Source organism: Rattus norvegicus, chromosome 9 (genome assembly GCF_036323735.1).
Source record: "Rattus norvegicus strain BN/NHsdMcwi chromosome 9, GRCr8, whole genome shotgun sequence".
Lineage (NCBI taxonomy): Eukaryota > Metazoa > Chordata > Mammalia > Rodentia > Muridae > Rattus > Rattus norvegicus.
This window is the reverse complement of record NC_086027.1, coordinates 1,880,004-1,903,396: the sequence shown is the minus strand read 5'-3', so window position 1 is coordinate 1,903,396 and position 23,393 is coordinate 1,880,004. Positions and strand designations below refer to the sequence as shown.

Genomic DNA, 23,393 nt, shown 5'->3' with positions numbered 1-23,393 from the left:
GCCTCTGTAGGGGTGAGTTATTGTCCTTAATGTCGCTAAATTGCCTCAATTCCAGGTTTGAATGTAGCCAATATAGGACAGCTCACTGAGTGTCAAATATATTTCACAGCCATGCATATAAGATTCTCCAAGGTTAAGTGAAAGGGGCATGGACTGAGGGAGACTCTAGGCTACGGATACTGCATGGGGAGACAAGATGCCTTTTTGGGGACTGAACCCTGGGGAAAAGGCAAACAGGAACAATAAAACCAAATATTAAGTATATTTTAAGTGGATTGCATGACCTATAGTAACAGGTAAATCACTAATACTGAAATATTCTTATGTAATGTTTTTGGCAAAAATATCATTTTTAATGTAGTATATTCTTTTCAGATGTGGGGTGAGGATAGTAAAAAGAATAATGAAGCGAAGATGACCCTGCCCTAAGGCTAATATCTCTAATCGTACATTATCAAAGAGAGTAGAGACCAACATTGTTAGGTTCTACTGGAATATATAACTGGTAAAAGTTAAAAGAGCACACACGTGACACAACGGAGGAAGCAGCTGCTCCTACGTGGGAAGAAGGGTGTGGGGCTTTGAAGGAGAAGGCCAGAATACCCAGCAGCTTTCATGTGCTTCTCCAAGGGACAGCACGAGTGATGAGTCCTGGGTCAGAGATTTGTCAGAAGCAGGGCCCACTCACCGCTCTGCACTGGGTAAGACGAGGCAGGACTGCTGGGTGATAAGGGCTATCTTACTCATCATGCTGTGTGGCTGTAAAGGAGGACAGTGGTCCAGTTAGCTCCGGGGAAGTAGTTTAGAAGTCCTGGCAGGGAAAATACTAAAGCCAGGTATAAATGTTTCTTCCTCTGTGGCAACAAGTTTAGAGGCTACCGGCTAGGTTTGAGGGTACTCATCCTCTCTGTCCTAGCTGGAAGGGATCTGGAGATCAGCGAGGGTAGGGACAGATTTAAAGAAGGAACCAAGAACTTGGACTAACATGGTCAGGGGTAGCAGGGTATTGGTATGAAATCCAAACAACTTTTGTTGTTGTTGTTTTTTAAAAAAGATTTACTTATTTATTATATATGAGTGCACTGTAGCTGTCCTCAGACACACCAGAAGAGGGCCTCAGCTCTCATTATAGATGGTTGTGAGCCACCATGTGGTTGCTGGGATTTGAACTCAGGACCTCTGGAAGAGCAGTCCGTGCTCTTAACCACTAAGCTACATCACCAGCCCTGTTTTTGTTTGTTTGTTTGTTTATCCTCTCTCTCTCTCTCTCTCTCTCTCTCTCTCTCTCTCTCTCTCTCTCTCTCTCTCTCTCTCTCTCTCTCTCTCTCTCTCTCTCTGACAAAGTCTATGTACCTGTGTTGCTTTGTCAGTTTGGCACAAGCTAGGGTTATCTGCAAAGACAGAACTTCAACTGAGAAATTTCTCCCTCAGATTAGTTAGTCTGTAGGCAAGCTGTGGGGCATTGTCTTGATTGATGTTTTATATAGGAAGACCCAGCCCACTGTGAATGGTGCCACTCTGGGCTGGTGGTCCTGAGTTCTATAAGAGAGCAGGCTGAGCAAGCCATGGGATGAGAGCCAGTAAGCAGCACCCTCCATGGCCTCTGCATCAGCTCCTGCCTCCAGGTTCCTGTCTAGAGGTCCTGCCCTGAGTTCCCTCACGATGGACTGTGAGGATGAAATACAGCCTCTCCAAGCTGCTTTTCTCATGGTATTTATCACAGCAGAGAAAGCAGATTAGCCTGAGCCTGGCCTATAATCCTGGCTGCCTCACAAGCATCTGTTTGCTTCTGCCTCTCAGATGCTGGCACTAAAGTCATGCTCTATCACACCTGGCCTTGGTTTTTTAATTATTATTGAAAACAAAATTTAAATGTAAATATATCTTGATCACATTCTTCCTCTCCTCCCAATTTTTCTGGATCCTTTCCCTCTCTTACCCACCTGACTTTATAAATATTGTGGGCTCTGGGGATCCAACTCAGGTCATCAGGCTTGGCAACAAGAGCCTTTTCTCAGGCAACACACACCCTGATAGAGGTATATCACATATCACAGGTCAGCAACAGACACTGGGGAGTATATATCTGTGAATGTGTATGTCCATGGACATGTAATTCACATGCCACATACGTGCAGATCAGAGGACAATCCCAGGTTAGTCCTTGCCATCCATCTCCTCAGAGGCCTCTCTGTTGTTTGCAGCTGAGCTAAGCCCTATTGCTGGACTGTCTTAGGCTGCCAGCTTCTGATGAGGACACAGAGACTTACATTCATTTATGAGTGCTTAGGCCTGTTAGCTTAGGCTTGTTCCCCACAAGCTTATACTTGATTTTACATTTTATTCAAATTTATCCTGTTGATTCTGGTTTACATTTTGCCACGTGGTCTGTTACCTCTCCTTCAGTCCTGACACCAGTTTCTTCCCCTTCCTCTGGCTGGTGAATCCTCCACACCCGATTCTTTCCCAGAGTTCCCATCTGTGCCCAAATGCCTGTCCTTTCCTCTCCTGCCCTGCTACAGGCCATCAGCTTTTTATTGAACCAATTAGAAGGCAACACTGAAGAATGTTTACAAAATAGGATGCAGGTGTTGAGCAATTAGAATAACAATACCAACATTTAGACAGCTATTTGTAGGTACAAAAACCAACAATTGAGTAATACAAAGTCAACCTTTACACAGTGCACAAGAAGATCATTGCAACATCTCTCTGTTTTGTCCAATGAAAGACTCTCTAACATCAATAAACTATATACAATAAGAACAATTATGAGAACTACCAGGTAAGAATTACATTCACGGGGTTGGGGATTTAGCTCAGTGGTAGAGCGCTTGCCTAGCAAGTGGAAGACCCTGGGTTCGGTACCCAGCTCCGAAAAAAAGAAAAAAGAAAAAGAAAAAAAAAAAAAGAATTACATTCACAAGGTTCAGTCCTATGTGGTTGGCAGCCTTGGAAAAAGAACTCTACTATATATCTATCCTATCTTGGTGAGCCCAAAGTTCTGTACCTGAATCACTTTCTATCATAACTTGCATTTATTACACCATAACTGTCTTTTAGACCCTTAAATCAGTTTCTTAAACCCTAGACAAGTCCAGCTTAATATGAGACTATAACTATCTAGTCTTTGACCCCATCAAAGACGAATCGGAGGCAAGGGTAAATATTTCCTGAGTAAACAGGAAGTGCAGAGCCAGCAGCTTTCAAAACTACAGAGATGACAGACAGCTGGCTGCCTGGACGGTCACCCAAGACTCTTCTGCAATGTTGGAGCATCCATCTTCAGCCTACTGGCTCGATACCCGACACACTTATCTGTGACTATGACGGACTGGCCTACTTTGTCTTGGCAAAGTTGACCTCCCACTGTCCTGCCTGTCCACGGTTTAGATGGCATGTTGTCAGTAGGGAAGGGCAGTTTGTTTTGCACAGTGTCTAGCTTTGCCACAGTACACCTGCTTCAGTGTCATGAAAAGCCTTATATTATTAAACCATCTAAATTCTGTAGCTCTCTGAACTGTCTGAAGACCATCTATTTATCTAAAATACACCTAAATAGGCAAACATTGCTTGTTTCCAGCTATCTACAATCTGTTTAATTTTGAAAACATCTATGGGGAGCCAAATAAAGCTTATTTTTGTAATAAACTAAAGTAGAACCTAACATGACCACAAGTTTGACTGACTGACTACTTGCATTTCTTAATTATCCTTAACACTTTGTAATTGTAGCTTTCAAGGACTAGAACTTTTTTTTTTTTTTTTTTTTTTTTTTTCTGAGCTGAGGACCGAACCCAGGGCCTTGAGCTTGCTAGGCAAGCGCTCTACCACTGAGCTAAATCCCCAACCCCAGAACTTTACATTTTAAAAAGAGCTGCATAGGGGTTGGGGATTTAGCTCAGTGGTAGAGCCCTTGCCTAGGAAGTGCAAGGCCCTGGGTTCGGTCCCCAGCTCCGGAAAAAAAAAGAAGAAGAAGAACAACAACAACAAAAAAAAAAAAAAAAAAAAGAGCTGTATAGGTACAATGTCTTAAACATGACTTGAAACATATACAATATGATGTAAAAAAAACCCCTTAAATTTGCATCAATATACACAAATCCATTCCAATGAAAAACATTTGAGATTTATAGTTTCTTTTTAATGTAAAGTGTGGATTCAATAATCTACCCTTTTATCCTATCTTTTTTTTTTTTTAAAGATTTATTTATTATAGATGAGTACACTGTAGCTGTTTTCAGACGTGACAGAAGAGGGCATCAGATCTCATTACAGATGGCTGTGAGCCACCATGTGGTTGCTGGGGATTGAACTCAGGACCTCTGGAAGAGCAGTCAGTGCTCTTAACCGCTGAGCCATCTCTCCAGCCCTTATCCTATCATTCTTATATCCCCCTTTTTCTTTCCCCCTCTCTTCCTTTAACACTATATAGGACAGAAGGGATAGAGGAAAGAAAAAGAAAGAGATCCCTGAATCCAACCTCCTTTATTTGGTTTCCTTCCTGACCAAGACCATTAACAACTTGTGACCAACCCCCTTAAGTGACACCATCCATCACCCACTGAATGACCAGAACCACCCATCCCACCTGGTAGGCATGAGATGTCTTCTTAAAATGGCTGCCTGCTATCTGGAGGGAACAGCGATTTTTGGGGTCCTATGAAAACTGGAATATTGGCCAAGCCTGGGAGAGCTAGCTGTCTGTATTCTTTGCCAACCAGTCTCTGTGATGGAAAAGTGCAGAAGCAGTCTGTGAGGCTGGATTTACTGGGATACTTGACTTATCCTCACCAGTGTCTGGTCCTTTATTCTGAAAACACACAAACTTCTAAAGGTAATATACATGTCCTTCTTGACACACGCATAGAATGTGTGGTGTGCACAAATCGTTAAAAGTGATTCTCCGGGCTGGGGATTTAGCTCAGTGGTAGAGCGCTTACTTAGGAAGCGCAAGGCCCTGGGTTTGGTCCCCAGCTCCGAAAAAAAGAACCAAAAAAAAAAAAAAAAAAGTGATTCTCCACTCTTTGAGCAAGAAAGGAGTCCAACTTTATAAGTCCATTTGGACTGCATAACAAAATTGTAATACAATTGTTCATCTAGGTCATCTTCATCTCCAAGGACAGCACGTAACAGTAAGTCCCGAGGACTCTGTAGCCCACAGGATTTACTGGCTATGCAGACATGTCTTAGCCAGTCTTAGCCAGTCTCTGAGCTGTTCCCATGCAGAGCCATGTCACCTGTTTTGTTGTTCATCATTCCTTCATGTCTACAAACAAGATGATCAGGAGGTCTCTTGGGTCAGATCTAATCTTCATTGATTTTGAAGGAATCCACACCTTTTCATTTCCTATTGAAACAAAGATATCACATCAGTGCAACACATTTCCTGACCTCCATTCTGACGTCACAGTACACTTTTAATATACGGGCTGTTTTAATCTAGCAGTTCTTTCTAAAATCCAATGTTTTTCAGCAGCTGTGCTACCTGTCTCATTGACATTTAAAAAATTCAAAGTCAATAAAACATGATTTAATCTCTCTCTGGGAGACCTTACATCCTCCTTCTGTTTAATGGGCATTTCCTTTAATGTCCTGTTAGATCTCTCTACAATTACTTGTCCTTAGGGTGTAAGGTCTATCAGTAACATGTTTTATGTTATATTTTAAAAATGTTTGCATTTTACTGCACACGTATGCCAGAGCATTATCAGTTTTAACCTTTAAAGGTGTTCCCGATATACCCACCACTTCTAGTAAAATGTGTTATTATGGAATCAGCCCTCAGAACACAAGGCAGAATCCTGAATAGGTATCAACCATATGATGTATATACATAGTTGTACTCTAAACTCTGCAAAACGAGACATCCATTTCCCAAATTCCATTTCTATGGTTACCTTTGGGGTTACTTCCAGCAGGTAACGGAGCTTGATTATCCAAAGAACAAGTAGGACAATTTTTTTTTTATAATTTCCTAGGCTTGTTGCCAAGTTATAGGGAAAAATGTCTTTAAACTTCTACTATTTACATGATGACTTTTATGTAATGTGAAGCTTCTTTTTTTTTTTTTTTTTCTTTTTTTCGGAGCTGGAAACTGAACCCAGGGCCTTGCGCTTGCTAGGCAAGCGCTCTACCACTGAGCTAAATCCCCAACCCCTGTCATGTGAAACTTCTAATACATTTCCTGTTAATAATTTGATCTATGTCCTCATATCCTAATGCCTGGCAATGGTCCGACAAACCCGTATGAGATGGAATACAAGTTATCTGTATTGGATGCTCTCTATTTTGAATTACTTGTTGTACTTGTATAAATAACAAAGTTAATTCTGAACCATCTGGAATAAGTCATTCTCTCTCCATATTGAGAATCAGTAAATATATTAAGAGGTTCTGGACAATCTAACAGAACCAGAATAGCATATAGTTCTGACTTCTTAACTGACACCTGTAGACTCTGCATTCTTTTAATTATATTTTCTTTTTCTTTTTTTTTTTTTTTTTTGGAGCTGGGGACCGAACCCAGGGCCTTGCGCTTGTTAATTATATTTTCTTACTTATAACCTGGCATTCTTGACTTACTGGCAATGTGTAAAAGGTAGGAATTTTAGACATTGGTCTTCCTCTCATTATATGAGGAAGAATTTAATTAGTTCTTTTGCTAAACTGAAGCCAATTGCTTTTGGGATAACATTTATTTCTCCCAAAAAAGATCACTGCAAGCTCTTTGCAGGTCCTCGTTGCTTACACATAATGAGGTAATTCCAGCAAGAGTATAAACACTACAGTCTGGGCTGCATCTATTCAGAAACCTTTACTACATACGTTTTTAATTTTTTTACTCTGTTTATGTGTTAAAAAGTATCCATTCTAAGATGTTACCTTCTCTCTGCATTAGAGTCCCCATGGGAGAATGAGTAGAAGGCAAGATAACTAAAATGCCATGCAGCTTTGGAACCAAACAGTCCACATATGCATCCTGTACAATCTTTTTTTTTTTTTTTGGTTCTTTTTTTCGGAGCTGGGGACCGAACCCAGGGCCTTGCGCTTCCTAGGCAAGCGCTCTACCACTGAGCTAAATCCCCAGCCCCCTTTTTTTTTTTTTTTTTTTTACCAGAGTCAGTTCTTTTTCAGCTTCAGCTGGTACTTTTCTTGGACTATTTAAACCTTGTAAAGTTTGAAATGAATTTCTTAGCTTTTTATAGTCAATGCAATTATGGGCTGGAGCCAATTATTATCTCCCATTTTTTTGAAAATTATTAAGAGTTCATAATTGGTCTCTTTTGATCCTTACCTTTTATGGTTGGCTTTTCTGCAGAACTATCTTATATCCTAGATAATTAACAGAATCTCCTCTTTGTATTTTTTTCTGGAGTAATCTGTAATCTTTAACAAGGCAAAATTCTCTTTATTTCATCAAACATTTTCTCTAAGATATCTGCATCTGAATCAGCCAGCAAAATATCATCTATATAATGATAAGTTATAGATTGAGGAAACTGTTTACAAGTTATTTCTAATGGTTGTTGCACATAATATTGACACAAGGTGGGACTGTTTAACATTCCTTGTGGTAAGACTTAGTTGACATGATATGGTTAAACGTGGGCACAGTGAAAGCAAATCTTTATCTTGTTTCAAGGACTACTGAAAAAAAGCAATCTTTTAAATCACTCACTATAAAAGGCCACGCCTTAGGTAATAGAAGTTAAAGGAATTCCAGGTTGTGAAGAGCCCTTAGGCTGAAAGACTTTATTGATTACTCTCAGATCTATAAGCATCCTACATTTTCCAGATTTCTTTTTAATGTCAAGTACAGGATAATTCCAAGGCTGGTGGACTCTTCTAAAGGTTCAGCCTTCAGTTGCTCTTGAATCAGCTGTTCTGATGCCTGTAACTATTCTTTATTTAAGGCCATTACTCTAAGGGGTTGGGGATTTAGCTCAGTGGTAGAGTGCTTGCCTAGCAAGCACAAGGCCCTGGGTTCGGTCCCCAGCTCTGGAAAAAAAAGAAAAAAAAAAAAGGCCATTACTCTACCTAAGTAGGTTTGTCAGTTAACTGTTTTGGTAATAGGATTACTCTATCAGCAGTGACTTCCCCGTCTAAATTTGGAGAGCCAGCCTCTGCTGTGTCCTTCCTGTCGACAGCCTGGACAATCCGTAACTGTCTTTGGTAACAGTTTTAGATTTCTTTATTAGGAACATCTCTTTTATAGCCTGTATCTAAAGCTGGAGAAATGCGGATCTGTGCTCCCCACTGTTGCAATAGATCTCCAAAAATTCATGGATATATCTGCCACACATGGCCTTAGTTTTCCTACCCAACCTTCTGATCCTATGCATGTAATCTATTTTATACTTTGTTTTATCTGAAACAATGTCCCAATTCCTAGGAGCTGTGTAGATAGTAGCCAAGCCGGATTCCAGGAATCTTGTGAAATTATTGTTACATCTGTTCCTGAATCCATTAAGCCTTTAATCTCAATTCCATCTTTGGTCTCATCATCTGTAACAGTTTTCCAAAATCTCTGTTATTTTGGTATCTTTAGAACCTCTTGTTCTATCCAGAAGAGCTACTCCATCTCTGCTAAATGGTTTAAGTTCTGAGAAGCTCTGTCTGTTCCACAAAGCTTTAATTTCTCTAGCTGCTTTCAGAAGTTTTCCTTTGGTTGACAGGAATCAAATGGCTTGTGTAGTTTCTCATCAGATCTTGAGCGTGTGCCCATTAGGCCGTTTCCTAACACGGAGGAATTGATTCAAATACCTTTGGATGACCTGCATTCATAAGCCTGTGCCTGTTCCTTTCACATCTACAGATCACAGGAGCCTTTTTCCATGAATTATGATTGAAGAAGAATTTATGCATAGGAACTGTTTGTCTACAGCCCTTTAGGGAATGACCTGGTCTTTCACAGCCACAGCAGGGCATTTTTGAGTTTTTATGCCTTTCGTAGTTGTCCAGCCACAGCTGAATTGTGAGCATGGTTTTGACCCATTCACAAATCAGTGTGGACCTGGCCTAATAGCACGTTTGCACTTAGCATCAGCATTCTTAAAAGCTAAACATTCAGTTGAAAATTCTCTGGCATTTGGGTCTGTTACTGTTCTATTCTATTTATATAGAATATATAAAATTATATACTAGTTAATCTTGGAAAAAAGTCAGTGAGTCACGTGAACCCTGGGTTATCTTTGTAAATGACTCAGCTTGTCCCTGTTGACCAAACTTGTCCCAAGCATTTAACCATTGTATGACATTGTTCTAAGATGGTATCGTGTGACTTGTACTCTTGATTCAGAATATAAACCTTCACCTAGTAAGTGATCCCTGACATCACCAGTGCCTCTAGTCCTATTTCATTGCTCCATAACTGAAGCCTCATCTTCCCACCATGTTACCCACTGTAGTTGAGGGCCATGTTCTAAGATGGCTGCCAGCAAATCTCTTCTATCTTTTGGACCCATGTGGTTTTGGGTGGTCCAGTTATTAACTACCTGTATTACATATGGTGAATGTAAGCCATGAGTCATTACTGTTTCTTTAAATCTCTTTAAGTCTAATGCTTCTATGGGCCACCACTTAAATTCTTGATAACCTTGTAGATGTCTCTCATCTGCCTCTAATCCCATTATCATGGCTGGAAAATCATTTTAAGTTTTTTTAATGGATTTGAATTGCCAGTGGCACTGTAGTTTTGGGGACTGCCATCACCAGGCCAGGATGGAGACATCCCAGTAGCAGCTCCTTGTAAAAACTGGTTGTTCCCATTTCCCCTAACCTGAGCCCTGGACGACTGCTGGATAGATTTCATTTGTGCCTGACTGCCTTTCAGTTGGCCTTGGCTTGCATATTCAATTATATCTGACTTTCCTACTTCTTTCTCCTCCTGCTCTGGTGAATTCTGTGAAACTGGATGTTCCTTGATGCTATGATTCTTAGACAATTGGAAACTGAGGCACAGGGGCAGAGCACAGCACAGCCCTGATGGCCCAGGTGCATGCTGTGTGCTCTCATCTTGGAAACAACGTAATGACTGCACAACGGTAGTTCCACATTCATGTTTGACTTGCAAAGAAACTTTAAAGAAATTATTAGAAAATGAATTCGAGCCAACATTGGGACCTCTAGAAATGAAAATGTTATTGAAGTTAGGAAATAAATTTTACATAATATTTCAGACTGGTTACTGGATAAGGAAGTATAGAATATATAAAATAATATACTAGTAAACTAAGTCAAAATACTGGGACTCTTACGAGAGTCATTGTGTGCAAGGAACAGAAAGCTAGTGGAATTACTGAGCTAAGGGTTAACTTGACTCTTCCTGGCCGCTGCCTGGCAGCTTTGCCCACGTCATTTATCATTAGAGCTTCACAGGAAAATGCAAGTAGCTGACCTCGGAGCTCCGAGCTCTGAAGTATAATAAGTCAAAAGTGAAAGTTTAAATAATGATAAGTTTGCAATTATTATTTTCGCCACAAGCCTGGGAAACTTGAAGCTTAGGGAAACAAGTGCAATTCTTAATTCTTTGTGGGATGTGGTTATTCTTTTGAATTTGATTTGGCAATGATTATACAATGTCTTTTTTTCTACCTGCTCTTTGGAGTATCAATAAAAGGCTGGGGCAAGGAAAAGGAGAGAATGTGAGGTACGCATGAGGTGTGTGTGAAGAGAGAGCGTGGAGTGAGTGAAAGGAGAGTGTGTGGAGAGTGTGTGTGTGAAGTGAAAGGAGAGTGCATGCTGTGTGTGTGAGATTTGTGTGAAGAGTGTGTGTGTGAGTGAAAGGGGAACGCACAGAGGTGTGTAGGAGTGTAAGAATTCGAGAAAAGAAAAGCACACAGGAAAAGCAGAGCACATAGGAGTGTGCAACCTCAAGCTGTGAGCAAGCGACGGAGAGAGGGAGAGGGAGGGGGGAGAGAGGGGGAGAGGGGGGAGAGAGGGAGGGAGGGAGGGAAAGAGAGAAAGGGAGGGGAGAGAGGGGGAGGGGGAGAGAGGGAGGAGGGGGGAGAGAGGGAGGGAGAGAGAGGGAGAGGGAGAGGGGGGAGGGGGTAGAGAGAGGGGAGAGGGAGGGAGGAAGGGAGAGAGGGAGGGACGGAGAGAGAGAGAGGGAGGGAGAGAGAGGGAGGGAGAGGGAGGGAGGGAGAGGGAGGGGGAGGGAGGGAGGGAGAGGGAGAGAGGGGGAGAGAGAGAGAGAATGTGAAAAGTACTCTGTTTATTTATTACGCGCCTTCCAGATATCCCTGCTTCCAGTTGAGAACTCCCATCCTGTGTCAAGGCTGGACCAGAACAGATTTTAGATTGGGCTTACCTGAAAATTATGATTCAAAGGATTGTCTAATTTTTTTATATTGTTTGTAATTAGCATGGATTTTTCAGATCTTTCGTTATATAACTATGTTTTAAAATCTGATCTTTCTTAAAGAGGATATCTAAAATTGTAATCACACTGAAACTATATTTATTTCTATGCTGATAACCGAAACAAAATCATATGGCATCCAAGTGCTCTCTGTCATTGTTTTCCGTTCTTAACACAGAAAACATTTTCTTTTTTAATCTCTCTCCTTCCTTTGGAGGCTTCATTTCATTGTTTTCAAACTAATTCTTTCTTTCTTTTTTTATACACAGCTTTTTTTCTCTTTTACTGTTTTCAAACTTAATACCTTACCAGTTCATCAGTTCGGGGCTTCTTAGTCACACTGCAGCTCTGGGAAAATGTTCTTTCTGCCTTTCTGCCCTCCTCTGGGTCTGCAGGCTCCTTCTGCTGCTCAGCTAGTACATGGTGGTGATGGCTGTCTCTGCCGCTCGGGTCCCTCATTACTCCGCCAGCCCATGTGCTAAGCTTCTCTGCCCACCAAGCCACTGCAGGGCTGCAGGCTTTCCCCATTGGCATCTGTTGGCAGCCACATCAACCTACCCCAGCTCCAAGAAGGTAGTGCCATCAGCTGTACCAGGCACCAGGATGCCGCAGACTTGAGCTGGACTGTGGTCTCCAGGAGTGTTTCCCACGGGTGAAGGAAGCCTGCAGTAGAGGGGACTAGCTGAGCCTCAGCGAGGCATGCGCACGCGCACTGATGGCCAGTTAGGCCCACCATAGTTCCAACAGCTGGGTGCTGCCTGCAAAGTGCACTGAAGCTCCAGTTCTAGCCCCACCCAGCAGCAGCTGGCCTTGTTTCTCAGCAGGGACTCTTAGGGAAGCCAAGTCTCTGTACTCCCTCTCCTCTCACTATTTCCTGTTCCCTGTACTCACTGGCTTGCTAGGTTGCTAAGAAACCTGCCTTTTCAGGCTTCTGTGCCCGACTGCCCGACTTGGCCTAAAGTCTAATTTGCCTAAGTTTGGATTTCTAGCACCACCTTGGGCGCCAAATATCGCTGGACCGTCTTGACCCACCGGCTTCCAATAATGACATAAATTTATATTTATTTATGAATGCTTAGGCCTGTTAGCTTAGTCTTTGTTCTTCACTAGCTCATATAATTTAATTAAACCATTTATGCTAATCTACATACTGCCTCATGGCCATCATCTCTCCCTCAGTCCTACAACCTGCTCCTTCCTCCGTGTCTGTTGAATCTTCCACACCTGATTCTTAACCAGAATTCTTATGTCTCTGCCTGAAAGCCCAGCCTTTCCTTTCCTGCTCTGCTATAGACCATCAGCTCTTTATTGAACCAATCAGAAGGCGATGGAGAAGAATGTTTACAAGATATAATGCAGGTACTGCACACTTAGAATAATAATACCAAAGTCCGAACAATACTCAGCTGTCTGCAGGTACAGAAATCAACATTTGAATCATATAAATATAACTTTTACACAGGGCACAAGAACACAGAGCACACTAGGCTGGCACGTCCCACCTCTTCCTCTCCTCTCCACAAGAGACCAGATTCCAGCTGCACACTGCTGCATCTAGATTTACACGAGTTCTGGGGTATTGAACTCAGGTACTCATGCATGGCATTTTACTCGCTAAGCTGTCTCTGGAGCCCCTAGTGCAGCTCTTCAGTTTGTTTCTCCTGTCTCGGAATCATGGTCTTTCCACAGGCTTGGAGGATGTTTTTAATCTGATAGAAACTGTAGCCACTGAGGCTTCAGATCAAGATGTAGAACTCTCAGCTCCAGCAAGTCCTGGGCATTTGGGTGAGCAATGCTAAGGAGGTGACTGTGTCTAGTTCACAGGTCAGATATGGAAATCTGGGGAAATCAGTGTCACTCCAGAGCCTCATGGTGGTGAACAAAGTGGCAGGGATTAAAGCCCATGCCACGTCAGTCCCCAAGCATGAGGATCAGAAGAAGCCCTGAGTAATCATGTGTGGTTGATGTGACCACAATGCCTCACATCCAAGGAAGTGGCAAAGCCTCTGGTGTGAGGGTCAGGGAGTTGGCAAAATTGGTCTAGTATGGATGATGACAGTGTATGCAAAAATTAGCAAGCATGGTGTCTTAGTTAGGGCTTCCATTGCTGTGAATAGACACCATGACCAAGGCAACTCTTTTGAACTATAACATTTAATTGGGGCTGGCTTACAGGTTCAGAGGTTCAGTCCATTATCATCAAGGCAGGAAGCACGGCAGTGTCCAGACAGGCATGGTACAGGAGGAGCTCACAGTTCTACATCTTGATCTGAAGGCAGCCAGAAAAATAATGTCTTCCAGGCAGTTGGAAGAGGGTCTCAAAACCCACCCTAAAGTGACACACTTCCTCCAACAAGATCATACCTAATAGTGCCACTCCCTAGAGGTCAAGCATATTCAAATCACAACACATAGCTTCCTCCTCTGAGGACTCCACAGCCTGAGACTTCTTGCTTACAGAGACCTCCATGGAGATCAGCTAAACTACCTTTCTCCTCCATTTCAATGACTAAGATAAATCCTCTGAATATATTGGTGGCACTCATTGGTACATCTCCAGCAGAGAGCATGGACCACCTGATCCCAGCTTTTCTGTGTCTGTGTGTCTGTCTTTTCTTCATTCCCTCATGGCCTCAGGGAAGTTTCCAGGACTAAGCTGTGAAAGATTGGTTCTCATACTCATAAATCGTGACTCAATAAAACAGCCAGGAGATAAGTATGCTCTTCAAGCATTTGGGCCTGAGTTCAAATCCCCAGCAGTTGCATAAAAAGCATTGCTGAGCATGCATAAAACGTTAGTATTGGGAGAGTGGAGATGGTGGATTCTGACGGTTTACAGGCCAGTAGCCTAGCAGGAATGGAGAGGGCCAGGGAGAGACTCTGGATCACCAGGAGGAGATGGAGAGTAATGGGGGAAGGCATGGAGCACACACCCCTGAGGTGTCTGGAAGTGGCTCATTTAAATTTTTCTAGATGTATTTAATTTACGTGTTAAGTGGTTTTGTGCTCATTGTGCATGCAGTTCCTGCAAAGGCCAGAAGAGGGCGTCTGATCCCCTGGGTCTGGAGTTGAAGAAGGTTGTGAGTGGCCATGTGGATGTTGGCCAAACCTCTGCTGGCAGTGCTCTTAACTGATGAGCCATCTCTCGAGTCCTAGGAGGATCTAGAATTGAAGGTTCTTTGTGACTAAAAACAACGGGATTGGGGATTTAGCTCAGTGGTAGAGCGTTTGCCTAGCAAGCGCAAGGCCCTGGGTTCGGTCCCCAGCTCTGAAAAAAAAAAAAGAAAAGAAAAAAAAAAAACAACACCATCAAATTGCTTGGTTCACCAAGGGACGGTAGCATCCTTGTCATCCTGGCACTTGTGAGATGGACACAGAAGGATCATGAGTTTAAGGTCATTCTGGGTTGTCTCAACACTAAGGAAAATATAGCAAAAACTCGGCTTGATTCCTTCCCTATTTATTCATTTACATGTTTACACCCACTCACACGCACCACAGCATGAACTACAAAGGACTGCTTTCATGAGTCAGTTTTCTTCTACCATGAGGTTCCAGGAATTGAACTTGGGTTGACAGCCGTTGTCCCTTCAACTGCTGAGCCCTCTTGCAGCCCGTTTCCACTTTGTGCTGTTACTCCTACTCGTGTGGTGCACATCTGTGACATCTGCACTCAGGAAGCTGAGTGGGAAGGCTTGCCTTGCTCAAGACCAACCTGAGCTGCAGCGTCAGACCATGCCTAACAAAGAGAGGAAGTAGAGAGAGGAAAGGGGAAGGAAAGGAAGTGGGAACCTTTACAAACATAACCTACGGTTATGCGTGTATCTCGTTGGCTAAAGCCTAGTCAGATGGTTGTGTGCGGCTACAAGGAAGCCTGACAAGTATTTTTGCCACAACAGAAGAAAGCGTGACTCAGGTGCTGTTCATCTCTAGGGGTTACCTAGACTGAGAAGTCACATCACGGCTTAGCTGAGGGTGAAGAAGGAGGGATGGGGAGTCACAAACTTATGTAGTTACCTGTCATGTGGCCCTGACAAAATACTTTGCCAAAGCAATTTAAGAAAGAGTTTATTTGGCTCACAGAGGCACTGTGGTGGGGAACGTGTGGTGGGAGGAGCACAGAGGATAACCTGTGGGGGCTCAGTTTTCCTTTCTCCATGTGGGTTCTGAGGATCTAACCCAGGTCTTCAGACTTAGCAGCATCTTCAACCTGTGAGCTCTCTTGCGGGTCTTCGGGTCCCTTTTACACAATGGTGCAATTTTAGTTTAGAACCCGTGGATCCCCCCCATAGCCGTTACATATTCTTTAGATAATCTGCCGAAGTCAGATGAATGTTGTGTGCATAGCATTGCCACATTTCCCTTGTCTCTCTGTTGGAGACGGGGTCTTACACCATAGCACAGGACGGCTTGGGTCTCCTGGCAGTCCTGCTCCAGCCCCCAGAACACTACAGGAGATTGGAAATACGTGACTGGGGATTCTGCGTATTGCCATACTGAATGCTTCCTGGTGTGTGTGTGTGTGTGTGTGTGTGTGTGTGTGTGTGTGTGTGTGTGTTTAATTTGGTTTTGGTTTCTCTTTGTTTTTCTTTTCTTTCTTTTTTTTTTTTCCGGAGCTGGGGACCGAACCCAGGGCCTTGCGCTTGCTAGGCAAGCGCTCTACCACTGAGCTAAATCCCCAACCCCCTTGGTTTTGGTTTCTCAAGACAGGGCTTTTCTGTGTAGACCAGGCTGGCCTGGAACTCATGGAGATGCGCTTCTGCCTCTGGACTTGAGGTGTGCACCACCACATCCAGCGTATTTTGGTTCTTGAAAATGAGTCTCTGTAGCCTAGACTGGCCTCAAACTCAGGGATCCATCTGTCTTTGCCTCCTGAGTGCTGGGATTAAAGGCACACCTCACTATGCCTGTCCTGAATATTGTTTTTAAGGATTTATTTATTTGTTTTAAGTATATGAATACACTGTCATATCTTCACACACACCAGAAGAGGGCATCAGATCCCATTACAGATGGTTGTGAGCCACCATGTGGTTGCTGGGAATTGAACTCAGGACCTCTGGAAGAGCAGTCGGGGCTCTTAACCGCTGAGCCATCTCTCCAGCCCTGTCCTGAATATTTTTAGTCCACAATTACAGAGCCCACAAATTTGAGTTTTCCTCTAAGAAGAAAATGAAGGAGAACATGTGGAAAAGATTTAGTAGGTCATCCGTACTTCTGTCACTGAGCAAATGAAAGAACCAGTAGAGTACTGGGGGGAATGTTGGGTCTATGGAAGATGTGGGGATGGCCCCTAGATGGCCAGGGTCAGTGGGAGAGAAGGACAGGCCTGGAAATGGAGCCCCTGACAAGAATCCCCCAGTGAGGGGCTGGGGTGTGGTCGGGAATGGATCCCCCAAATGGGTGTCTGGGGTTCTGGTTAGGGGTGGAGCATTTTCCTAGCAGCCTATCCAAGATCCAGGACTTCTTTAGTGGTAATAACTATTTTTGTGTATGTGTGTGCCTCACTATGTAGCCCTGGCTGCCTGGGATTCTCAGTGTAGACTAGGCTGCAATTCATGGAGATGAACCTACTTTTGCCCACTGAGAGCTAGGGTTAAAGGCCAGTAATACTAATGAGTAACATTTTAAAAATAAAGGGAGAGCTAGGTGTGGTGGTACACACATTTAATTTCAGCACTTAGGAGGCTGAAGCAAGTGGATCTCTGGGACTTTGAGGCCAGCCTGGTCTACACAGCGAGTTCCACGACAGCCAGACTCTTATAGTGAGACCCTATCTCAAAACAAACACTGAAATCAGGAAAGATGAGCTGGGGAACCAACAGTTAAATAATGGACAGATCTTGGTTCATCCCTGGACAGCAATGTGATGGACCACAGAGGAATGAGCCCTAGGTGGACAGGAGCTCCTACCAGTTCTTGTATTACCAGCCCCGTTCTTGCTTCTCCTGCAGTTCAGCAATGTGTTCTTCCTCATCTTTGGACCCCTCATGATGTTCCTTATGCACCCGTATGCCCAGAAGCGTTCCTGGGGTATCTATGGAGTGTCAGTCCTCTTCATGGTCATAGGTAGGTGAAGTGTGTGAAGCTGAGGAAGTGTTCTGGAAATGGTCCTTCCTCCTGACAGCCTCTACCTGCCTCTGCCTTCCCACAGGTCTGTTCTCCATGTATTTCCACATGACACTCAGCTTCGTGGGGCAGCTGCTGGATGAGATCTCCATCCTGTGGTTGCTGGCCAGTGGATACAGCGTGTGGTTGCCCCGTTGCTACTTCCCCAAGTTCATCAAGGGGAGCAGGTAGAGCAGGAACACTGCATGGCCAGGGTGGGCTCACACCTTCTGTGGACTCTGTGAGCAGCCACACTATGTGGTCAGGGTGGACTCACGTGCTCTGTGAACCCTGTGTCATCTCCCTTTCCCCTGATCATCAACTTGGGACCATTTGTGAGAGCTTTGAGTTCCTTCCCAACCCTATGCTACCCAAGAATCTTCCAAAGATCCTTCATAACTTACTTGGGTTTCCACATACCAGTCACCTGTGGGGAGGGGGATTAAAGGAACACATACCAAGGGTCCTCTGTACCCAAAGAACCCTCATAATCTTTACCCAGATACCTGTTCTCCATCTTCTGAATTCCCCATGCTTTTACAAACCCCTCCCCTTGCCTGACCCTACCAGGCCTCTTGAGTTCCCTGACCCCTTTTCATCCCTGTACCCCTCCTCAGGCTCTTTAATCCCACCCGGATACACCTGAGTTCTCTTAAATCCTGTCTTTCCTGAGCAGACAGACCCGAGGAAACCCAGAGGCTCCTCCTCAGCCCAGATGTACTCTCCAGGGTTCTTGGTTTGTCGAATTTATTTTGACTGCCCAAGGTGATCTCTCTGAGTCCTTCAGCACCTCTGGGCCACTCTCCCACCCTGTTTCACCCCCAGGTTCTACTTCAGCTGCCTGGTAATTATGACCACCATTATCAGCACCTTCTTGACGTTCGTGAAGCCCACAGTCAATGCCTATGCCCTCAACAGTATCGCCATACACATCCTCTACATTGTACGCAAAGAGTACAAGAAGTGAGTGCTAGGTGATGGAGGTGTGGTCAGGGTGGAGCCCCGCCTAGAATCCACCAGTGAGGGGTTGGGGCGTGGTCAGAATGGAGCCCTGCCTAGAATCCACCAGTGAGGGGCTGGGGCGTGGTCAGGGTGGAGCCCCACCTAGAATCCTCAACTGGGCTGGATGTTCAAGTGTAAAGCCCCTGCTTAATATGTTCTAGGCTGTGGGTTCTATTCCCAGCATCACAGAAAGCAATTGTTTTTTTTTTTTTTTTTTTTTTTGGTTCTTTTTTTCGGAGCTGGGGACCGAACCCAGGGCCTTGAGCTTCCTAGGTAAGCGCTCTACCACTGAGCTAAATCCCCAGCCCCCAGAAAGCAATTGTTAATGTTTTCTAGGAAGTGAGTGGTGGTTGCAGTTCCCTAAGAGTTTCCTTCCGTTTCCCTTTTCAGCAGTTTTGTGTGCTTTCTAACTCCAGTCTCTTGGAGGGGACACCCATTCCCCATATTGACCTGTGAACAGGAAGGGCAAGGCTTCTGAGAAGTCTGTCAACCTGCAAACATTGTCTTAAAACATATACTGTAATGGTGCTGGTGGTACATGCCTTTAATCCCAGTTCTTGGGAGACAGAGGCAGGCAGATCTCTATGCATTCGAGGCCAGCCTGGTCTACAGAGCGAGTTCCAGGACTGCTAGGGCTACACAGAGAAACCCTGTCTTGAAAAACCAAACACACATTTTTTTTTTTTTTTTGGTTCTGTTTTTTCGGAGCTGGGGACTGAACCCAGGGCCTTGCGCTTCCTAGGCAAGCGCTCTACCACTGAGCTAAATCCCCAACCCCCCAAGCACACATTTATTTTATGTTAATTTATTTTTATTTATGTGCATCACAGCATCTGTGTACCACAATGTGGGTCCTGCCCATCCAACTGGGGTTGTCAGGTTAGCTGCAAGCACCTTTATCTACTGAGCCATCTTGCAGCTCAGAGCATGTCATTTTCATTTATTTTTTAGTATCTTCAGGTCAAGCTGACTAAAATCCACAGGCTAAGCGTATAGTAGGTTGAGCCATGTATCATAGGTTGAGCCAACTGAAACCCACAGGTCAAGCTATACAAACTAGAAAGCACAGCTCACAAACCGTAAACTATCAGTCAATCCAACCAGAAGCCAAAGGTCAAGCCAATGAAACCATAAGAAACTGTAAACCGGAAACCATTAACAAAACCAACCAGAAACTATAAAGACAACTGGAAATCACAGGTCCAGCAAACCAGAAACCATGAGTCAGAGTGGCTGGGAAGTAGAGGCCAAGCCAATCAGAAGCATTGGTCACATCAAACGGAGACTGTAGAGCAGCACAAGTGGAGATCACCAGTGAAGCCAACTGGAAGCCATTGTGCAAAGTGACATAGACATCATTAGTCAGTTGGAAGCCACTAGTGAAAGAGAATCCAGTGACTGGCCTCATCATGAGGTGAGCAGACAGGGCCGGTGTCTGTTGACACAGGACAGCTTTCTCATTCACCTCTGGAACATTCTCCGGGGGACCTGGATTTGATTCTGCTGACCAGGAACCTACATCATGGTCTTGAGTCATTTCAAAAAATGCACTGACCTATTGCACTCCCGAGTGCACGAGCCCATGTGCACTTGAGCGTGCTCGCACACACACACCAATATACACACCCCCACATAGTCTATCCCTTACTCCCCCTTTTTGAGTATTAACTATTAGCACAGACTAAGCACCAGTTTTAGCTTTCTGCTACTGTATCATAGCTGAGACACCATGAAGAGTTAAGACTTGTCCCATACGACCTCACAGGACATAGACCGATACAGTCCTAGGTGTTTGTGAGGCTGAACAAGAGGATTAATTAGTTCAGTCTGGGAGTTTAAAGTAAGCTTGAAACATACAGGCAGATACAGTGTGTGTGTGTGTGTGTGTGTGTGTGTGTGTGTGAGAGAGAGAGAGAGAGAGAGAGAGAGAGAGACAGAGAGACAGAGAGAGACAGAGACAGAGAGAGACAGAGACAGAGAGACAGAGAGAGACAGAGAGGTAGAGACAGACAGATGGACAGACACAGACAGACAGACAGAAACAGAGAGGATGAAAAAGACAGAGACAGCAAGAATTATTCTAGTTTTTTCTTCCTATTTTTTTTCAATTTTCAAACAGGACTTCACTGTGTAGCTCAGGTTGGCCTACAACATCCCAGTGCCCCCTCGTCCCTCAGCCTCCCAGGTTCTGAGACGATGACTGTGTCCCTGCACACCTGGCTTGGGCTAATTGCTGCTGTCTGTGTGTTGTTTCGGCTCCTGGTTTTAGAGGTTTGCAGACTGCTTGCCTGACTCTATTGACTTGGGTTGGAGTTCCCATAATCCTCTTCAAGAACACATTTTAAGTGAACAGAAAAATCTCTTGTAGGCCCCAACTCTGAAAGGGTCCATTACCTCCCTACAGAGTGGAGGTAAAGACAGATCTTTTAACACAAGAGCCACTGGGAGACACCCAGAGACAACTTTCAGCAAACAGCAGCTCCCTTGAAAACACCACTCATTCCTCTCCCAACCTATAAGACACATCTCCTGGATAGAAGAGTTTCCCATCAGCCACTTAGTTCACTGCCTTCTGTGTTAGTGCAGATGCATCCATCAAACATCTACATCTATTATCCACCCATCCACCTGTCCATCTGTCTGTCCGTCTGTTCATCTGCCCACCCCCACCCATGCATCCCTCTCATACCCCTATGTCCCCCAACCCAGGCCCTCCCTTTGTCCCCAGGACTAGCAACAGGGATCTTCGGCATCTGATTGCTGTTTCTGTGATCTTGTGGGCCGCCGCCCTGACCAGCTGGGTCAGCGACCGTGTGCTCTGCAGTTTCTGGCAGCGGATTCAGTTCTTCTACCTGCATAGCATTTGGTAAAGCACCTCTCTTGGATCCCAAGACCCCAAGTCAGAGTTCAGATGTCAGCGTTGAGGAGTGTCTGGGGTGCAAGAACAGAAGGGGGACAAGATCCAGACACTGGGATGTAGAGGTGATGGGGAGAGGTTACAACTGGCTGCCTGGACCTAAAGATACCACTTAGCATCCATGAGAATCTCAGAAGACTGGGTAGGGCTGGGTGACCTCCTGATTTTTTACCCCGCCCTCTCTTAACCACAGGCATGTCCTCATAAGCATCACTTTCCCTTATGGTATTGTGACCATGGCCCTGGTGGACGCCAAGTATGAGATGCCAGATAAAACCCTCAAAGTCCACTACTGGCCCCGGGACAGCTGGCTCATTGGGCTGCCCTATGTGGAGATCCAGGAGAATGACAAGAACTGCTGAGCTCTGCGAAAGTCTCTGCTCACCGTCCGACCAGCCACCCAGTCTCCTATGTTCTGAGGACACAGAGCAGGGCACACTTGGGAGCCCCACACCCACGCTTCTCGCCCTGTTCGGTTGGCCCAGGATAGACTTACTTGTGGCTCAGGGTACTTGTGGTGACTGAGGGGCAGGGGCTGCCTGGTGCGTGGAATGTCTGGCCTACTTCTGCTTATGAGACCACGGCTCCTCCACGGCCGCTGATGTGGTGGGTGTACGGGTGTGGCTGATACGGCACCTGCTTGAAGCGTAATGCTTGTTTTCGGGAAGCTTGCACATCTGGGACTGTTTATGAGTGTCATAGCTTCAACTGGGTCCTGTCTGTATTCTGGGAAAGTGGTTAGTATCCAGATAGCGTTCTAGGCCCCACCATATAGAGATAGGCATGTGTATGGACACCTCTTTGAACCACCACATGCACTCAGGGCATGGTGTTGAGCGTGAGAGCCACGAGTGAGGAAAATAGAGGGCTAACCTGAGCGACAACATGGGACAGGGTGTGTCAGAGGGGAGCATGGTGGCCATTCTAATCACTTCGAGGGAAGGCTAGTGGGAAAAGGGTTTGCATGATGGCTAAGGACACAGAGTTAGATGTGCCAAAGCTTGACTTTCTGCTCCACAGTATGCAACTTGCAAAGTCCTGAGAGGTGTGATGTTTCAAATGCTGTTTGTAAATAAAATTTCATTCCCTCCTGGGATTTCTGTTGATTAAAACTAAACCATGTGTGTTGGGTATTTGGGATTGCCTTGAAAATATTCATCCACCCACCTATCAACCATTCACCTATTCACCATTTTAACAATCCATATATCAACCCACCCATCCACTCATCCTCCAGCCCGAACATCCATCCATCCAGCCATCCATTCATCCACCCACCCATTCATCCATCCATCTGTCCATCCACCTTCTTTCCCTCTCTTTCCATCTACCTCCCTCCCTACATCCATTTATCTACCTCTCCCTTAATCCACCTACACAAATTAAAGTTGCAAGTATGGGTTGCTCTGACTCTGATGGCTCTGATGGCTCTGATGGCTCTGATGGCTCTGATGGCTTGCAGCCCAGTATGGTGACCTGAGATTCGATCCCTAAAATTTGCATGAAAAGGGAATAGAAGGAGAGAACCAACTCCTACAAGTTGCCTTCTGACCTTCACACAGATGGAGTAGCCTCCATCACACAGATGGAGTAGCCTCCATCACACAGATGGAGTAGCCTCCATCACACAGATGGAGTAGCCTCCATCACACAGATGGAGTAGCCTCCATCACACAGATGGAGTAGCCTCCATCACACAGATGGAGTAGCCTCCATCACACAGATGGAGTAGCCTCCATCACACAGATGGAGTAGCCTCCATCACACAGATGGAGTAGCCTCCATCACACAGATGGAGTAGCCTCCATCACACAGATGGAGTAGCCTCCATCACACAGATGGAGTAGCCTCCATCACACAGATGGAGTAGCCTCCATCACACAGATGGAGTAGCCTCCATCACACAGATGGAGTAGCCTCCATCACACAGATGGAGTAGCCTCCATCACACAGATGGAGTAGCCTCCATCACACAGATGGAGTAGCCTCCATCACACAGATGGA

General features: G+C 44.8%; 1 protein-coding gene across 1 annotated transcript in view; it reads left to right on the top strand.

Annotated features, from left to right (window-relative positions):
- Positions 1 to 22,036, top strand: part of Acer1 (alkaline ceramidase 1) — a 30,079-nt gene extending 8,043 nt beyond the window's left edge. Inside the window, exons 2-6 of the mRNA NM_001106875.2 lie at positions 17,317 to 17,431; positions 17,517 to 17,658; positions 18,296 to 18,433; positions 21,201 to 21,338; positions 21,583 to 22,036. Of these exons, the coding sequence (NP_001100345.1) occupies positions 17,317 to 17,431; positions 17,517 to 17,658; positions 18,296 to 18,433; positions 21,201 to 21,338; positions 21,583 to 21,751 (702 nt within the window). The 3' untranslated portion in view covers positions 21,752 to 22,036. The remainder of the gene's footprint in view (positions 1 to 17,316; positions 17,432 to 17,516; positions 17,659 to 18,295; positions 18,434 to 21,200; positions 21,339 to 21,582) is intronic.
- The last annotated feature ends 1,357 nt before the right edge of the window (positions 22,037 to 23,393 follow it).